At 57.8% G+C, this 6,000-nt stretch overlaps 1 protein-coding gene across 1 annotated transcript in view; it reads right to left on the bottom strand.

Moving 5' to 3' along the window:
• Window positions 1-1,695: 1,695 nt before the first annotated feature.
• The window catches only part of LOC121357600 (POU domain, class 5, transcription factor 3-like), a 4,509-nt gene continuing 204 nt past the window's right edge, over window positions 1,696-6,000 (bottom strand). Inside the window, 5 exon segments of the mRNA XM_041475059.1 lie at window positions 1,696-2,162; window positions 2,922-3,086; window positions 3,601-3,731; window positions 4,123-4,234; window positions 5,831-6,000. The exon segment at window positions 5,831-6,000 is cut by the window's right edge and continues 6 nt beyond it. Of these exon segments, the coding sequence (XP_041330993.1) occupies window positions 1,911-2,162; window positions 2,922-3,086; window positions 3,601-3,731; window positions 4,123-4,234; window positions 5,831-6,000 (830 nt within the window). The 3' untranslated portion in view covers window positions 1,696-1,910.

The raw sequence follows: 6,000 nt of genomic DNA on the forward strand, positions 1-6,000 counted from the left end.
TCTGCACCCCTCAAGCGCCAGGCAGCACTGGGCAGCAGCAACAGGGGGCAGTTTCCAATGGATGCCACGTGTAGCTGTGTCTCTACCCTGTGGGTAGGCAAGTAGGAGACTCTGGGGATAAGCAGGGATGCAGAGGGGCCCTGCCCCATAAGGCTGGAATCTAGCCCAGCCCAGCCCTTTGCAGGGTCCTGAGGTGCCCTGTGAGCAGCTGCCTTCATTGCCCCTATTCCAGGGAGCCCTAGAGAGCAAACCTCCAGCTATCACCCACAAGCTGAAAAAACAGGGCTTTCCAAAAATTTCCCTACAGGCTTGGTTGGGGAAGGGGCTTCGGGGGAATGGACTGGGGGGGGCAAGCCAACTGAGAGTGTGGTGGGAAAAAGTGAAGGATCATCCCCCAGACATCCCTGCTCCCATCAGCTCAGCTCCCAGTGCTCAGTGGACCTGCATGGCTGGGTTGTTATCACCCCACCAGAGACTGCCTCAGCTAGACCAAATATATGGGAACATTCATCCCTCCCCTGTCAGCACCATAGTACAACGAGGACAGCCCCAGCTTTCCAGACCTCTTCACTGCCCACCCTGCTACCTCATTCTTAGTTCTTCTCTGTCCCTGGCAGCTGCTGGAGCAGCCTACAAGTAAGCTCACACTGCTTCCAACCTTCCCAGAAGCAGTTACAGCAAACCAGCAGCTTGGACTGGGTGGAAGATGACCCCCTACACTTTGAGAGGCAACAGCTCTGACAAGCTGATACCACTCCAGGGCGAAGCTGCCACCAGTCGTGGAGGGAGGCCAAGCCGCAGGCAGCCAGGAGAGAAATGTTGCTGGCATGATGTGGTGATGGGGACATGTCCACCTTCTTAGGGTGCCTTGCTCCAGCCCTGCTGTGCCCCTGCATGCAGCCAACCCTCAACTGCTGGGCTGCAGGAGCAGGGATGCGAGGAAGGCAAGGACAGGGTTAACTCATGCTTACCTCAAAGAACTCTGAGGTTTATTTCACTGCCAGAGGGAATGTGATTAAGAACAAAAAATAAAAAAATCATCATCATTAACTACAGAAGGCTGGAAGGCGAGGGGTGCTAGCAGCATGGACAGGGTGGAGTAGGTTCCCAGGGCTGGGCCCTCCAGGGAAAGGTGGTCTCTGGGCAGCTGGGCTGGGGTGGGGGACAGCGGCTGGAGAGCAGGGGGGGCCTGGGGGTGATGCTGGGCACAAAGCACTCGGGAGGACCCCCATCCCAAACAAGCAGTAGCAGCTGCCCCACAGAGCAGTGAAGCTCTCTTGTGCCACAGGGTGAGGGGGTGGTGGGGGGCTCACCTTCTCCCCTTGCCCCAGCCCTGGCTCATCCTGACCACCCAGGAGGGTGAGCAGAGCCACCAGAGCCATTGGCCCTGGGCATGGCACCCCAGCCCTTCTCTACATGACAGGAAGGAAGGAGACACCTGGGAAACTAGATCACTACAAAATGTTTTGCTTTTTAAAAACTACAACCAAAAACTTTAAAAAAAAAACAAAAAAAACAAAACCACCACCTCCCCCCACCCTTCCCAAAATCTAAAAAATACTTTTTTCTGCGTCTCGCAGGAGAGCGGCTCGGCTGCGGCCAGGCACGGGCTCAAGAGCCCTGGGCACATGTGGCTTCAGAGGGTGCAGTGGGGCAGGAGGAGCTGGCCCCAGGAGAGGCCAGAGGGGGGCCAATGCTGATGGGACCAGTAAGCTCACATAACAGGGAAGGGCTGGGAGCATCTGCAGAGAGCAGGCACCATCCCTGGGTCAGGCTCTCAGCCCCTCGCACCCCAAAAGCCGCACACATCAGCCCAGCAAGCAGAAGCAGGGCTATGCCTGTGTGAGCCAAAGGCAAGGGGGGCTGCCTCAGAGCACCAGCCCACCTGCAGTGAGCCCACAGCCCCTGGTTCAGTGGCCGCTGTTACTCATGGAGAGGCCAGGCTGCAGCGCTTGTGGGAACATCTCAGCTTTGTGGAAGGTCGGCATGTAGACAGGAGGGGAGGGTGCCAGGCTGTAGCCCTGGGACGTCACTGGGATGGGCAGAGTGGAGGGCACCAGGGGCTGGTTCATGTCATACATCATCCCCTCTGCCTCGTTGCCGTAGGGCAGCAGCAGCCGTTTGCCTTTCTGACGCCGGTTGCAGAACCAGACCCGGACCACCTGTGGGAAGGGAGACAGAGAAGGGTAAGGGGGTGACCCAGGCACACCATGTGGGTGACAAGGAGACCCTTCTGCTGGTGGCAGATCTCCACAGCACCCCAAACTGCCAGTGCAGCCCCCCTCCCTGTCACAACTCCTTGCTAGGCTCAGCTCAAACTTCAGCCATGAGCACTTCCCCACTGCTTCCAGAGTTGAGAGATGACAAAAATGGCAAATGTTAAATAGGAAAGAAGGTAACAAATCAAAAGAAAGGCTCCTCCCTCCCTAAAGGCTGGTAGCATAGCCAGATTAAGCCAGTACGCAAACTTGTGCATTGTTAGTGGGTTGTGGTTTGTCTCTTCTGGTGCATTTCCACTTCAGAAGAAAAACATTGTAACTATCCATGTGGGTTCTTGGGATCAAAAATCAGCTTCTTCAGAGATGAATTAGTATCAAAGAATTACTTTTATCGGATTACTTTCACATATTGATGTACATATACACAAACACGGATGCCTGTAGTTGGGTCTGGGAACTGTTTTTGTCTCTGAAGTTTTAAATATTTAATCTGTGAACAAAAGTCTTCTCTGGAACCAAGTGGGTTTTTCTTTTTCATATTGATAAGCCATACATATCCTAATTGTCTGGCACAGCTAAAGGGCAGTTGTTTACATCTCTTCATGTGTATTTCATTTTTGCTCTGAGCTAAAGTATCAAACTGTCAGATGCTCAGGAGCTGGCATTGTTAGGGCACCCATCCTCCCCACCCTCCCAACATACATCTTTATCCAGGTTGAGGTCCTCAGCGATCTGGGAGATCTCCTGGGGACTGGGCTTCACACACTTGCGGAAGAAGCTCTCCAGTGTCCCTTTCACGTTGGTCTCGATACTGGTCCTGCGTTTTCTCTTCCGGGCTTGGGCTAGTACTTGCTCTGCATTGCACATCTGAGAATGAGAGAGGGAACAAGTTTTGCTACCAGGTGGAAGAGTCTCCACCAGGCTTGGAACACGTGCAGCTGGCTGCAGAGCTTGAGGCACAGATTGTGTCCCTGTGACTCTCCACTGAGCATCATTCCACTGTGACTGGGGCCATTCCCAGTGTCCCAGCACTGCCAGCAGTGAAGTTGGACATATCTTTCTGCATCCCCCCCAGGTTCCCCAGGGAGTGGTAAGCTGCATAATCAGTCTGAGATTCCAGCAGGACCTGGTTACTCAAAATGGGAGCTTGTCACAATCACAACGTTTCTGCAGGGGGATTGGGCTTCCTCCCCCAGCCTGACAGAAAGCGATACCCAGTGGTTTGCCCTCAAGCCAAGCTCAAGCCATGCAGCAAGATGGTGCTGTGGCACAAGATGCCTTCTGTTCCCCTCTTCTCTCCCTGAAAGCACGTGGGAGAGGCAGTAGAATCTGTGGCTCAGGGCTTGCAGGTACCCGGCTCCCAGCCCCCTCAGCCCCGCACCTCTTGCATGTTGTCCGTGTTCTCCGCCTCATTGAGCCAGCGCTGCAGCAGCGGCTTTAGCTTGCACATGTTCTTGAAGCTGAGCTGGAGCGCTTCGAAGCGGCAGATGGTTGTCTGGCTGAACATCTTCCCTGCACGGCCAAGGCAGGCAGGGCATTACACACCACACAGCTTCCCTCGCCAGCAGCTCCCCAGGATCACCACCCCCAAGCTTGCCCTGCTCCTGTCACCAGGAAAGGCATTCTCCCTGTTCCTTCAACAGGGATTTAAACCCCAGAAATACGCTCAATAAGCAACTGTAGCTATTTTAAACCAGTTCCCTGTGAGCTCGAAGCTTCTATCTCACCGAAGCTTCTATCTCACCGCAGATCTGGAGATACCCCTCCAGGAGCCCCGGCCCTGGACTGGGGATTGATGCCTCCTTTGCAGCTCGTTAAGGAGCAGAAATCATTATCACAAGTGATTTCAAATCCCTCGCGGGCCTCTCCCTTCCCACCGGCTGTGGGGGCGAGAAGACGTTGCCGTAGAGGGTGCCCAGCGCCAGCCCCACGTCAGCCTGGGTGAAGCCCAGCATGATGCGCTTGTGCTTGAGGTCCTTGGCGAACTGCTCCAGCTCTCCTGAGGTTGGCGCATCCTGGCGAGGGCAGAAAGACACTGAGAAGGGAAAACTCGCGCCCCGGGTCCAGGGTCTGTTGGAGTCCCCGAAGGACAGCGGTAGAAGAAGGCTCGGCTGAGCCCTCGAGCACTGACACCGACCAGGGACAGGACTGGGTGGGTCACACAGGACCCACCCCGACCACGCACACTGCTCAGCTAGACCCAATCTGGCATGGCGGTGCCAAGGGTAGCACAAGGGCACCGAGAGCTCCTGCTCTGCCTCAACACGCCTTGGAAATGTTCTCTTTGTCCTCTGTCTCGCGCCCTGTTGGCCTGGCCAGAGGCAGCACCAATGATCACCTTGGCCAAGTCCCAGTTTCGCCCCATTCTCACTCATCCCACGACACGTGCGCACGGGGACGTTCAGTTCTCCCGCGGCGTGGGCCACTTCCCCACGGCTCTCGGGCTGAGGCAGCCTCTCACCAGCCTCTCTCCCGCCTGCGGCCGGAGCAGGGAAAAGACTCCGGCGAAGAGAGGGACAAAAGCGCCCCTGAGCCGCGTGCAGTTTAAGCACCTCTTTGCTACCAGCCGGCTCTTCTGTTTTGGCAAGCGGCTACCCAGGCGCTTCCCACCTTCCTCCCGCACAGCCTTCAGCCTCTACGGGGTCATTTTGAAGCCTTTTAAACAATTTACACGTTTTCAGCGGCGTTTCGGGTTTTCCAAGAGTTTTTCCTGTCACCGAGCCACGGCTATTAGTTTCTGGCGTATAATCGGCACCGGTAAACTCAGAGCATCCCTCCCATGGAGGAGGGATGCCATCCCAGATCACCGTCCCGCAACTAGAAAATGCCATTCATGACCACCTCCCACCCAGAGCGGCCGGTTGCGGCCCGAGGACACACAGGTATCGATCGTGGCGTGGGACATCCCGCAGCTCCGACCCGCTGGCGGCAGTGCGAATCCTCCCCAACCCCGTCAGGGACCAACCCCCGGCATCGGCTGCCGCTGCTCTCCCCGGGGCTGGATCGTGATACGTCAACATTGAAAAATATTAAAAACTAGCCCAAACCACAAATTTAGTCGTGCCGGGAACCAGCCCTGCTGCCCCCGTCTTCGTCCCGCTCTCATCTCCGGGCTATCTGCCCCAACAAACTTCAGTGCCCGTGGAGCTGCGGGAGCGGATGGAGCCGACCGAAGGGGACTGAGCGGGTGGCCAGGAGCCCTCGGTGACCGCGCTGCGCCGCCCCGAGTACCACGCCAGAGCCGACCTTTGACATCGCTACCCGGGACGGCCACGCCACATCGCGTACGGGAAGCTGCTCTCCCGAGTTCCCAAAACTCCCTATCTTACCCCAAAGCAGCCTCCTCAAAGCTCTACCCCTGCGGAGAGACTGACACGTGCGGGACGAGTCCCAGCGCCGGGTCAGGGCTTCTCCCGGGGGCACCCGACGGTGGGCCCCGACAGGTGGCTCCGGCGGCTCTCGGCGGTACACGAGAGCAGCAGGGCAGCTCCTGCCGGCGGGCCGGTGAACCGCGGCTCCAGACGGGAAGGAAAGCCCCAGGGCCACACCGTGTGCAGACGGCAAGAGTGGGACAGGGCAGCCCGCCCCGTCCCCGTCCCGTCGGGTCTCACCTCCTCACCACTGTCGCTGGAGTGTCCGCCTTCGCTGGCGGCGCCGCTGGAGCTGCCGCTGCTGCCCAGCCCCGACGGGCCGCCGGAGCCCGGCTGCAGCGCGGCGGGGCAGAGCTGGGGGCCAGGGAAGGCAGGGGCAGCCGGGCCAGGGAAGGGCGGCCCGGGCAGGG

Source organism: Pyrgilauda ruficollis, unplaced genomic scaffold (assembly GCF_017590135.1).
Source record: "Pyrgilauda ruficollis isolate IOZ18807 unplaced genomic scaffold, ASM1759013v1 scaffold34, whole genome shotgun sequence".
NCBI classification, from domain to species: Eukaryota; Metazoa; Chordata; class Aves; order Passeriformes; family Passeridae; genus Pyrgilauda; species Pyrgilauda ruficollis.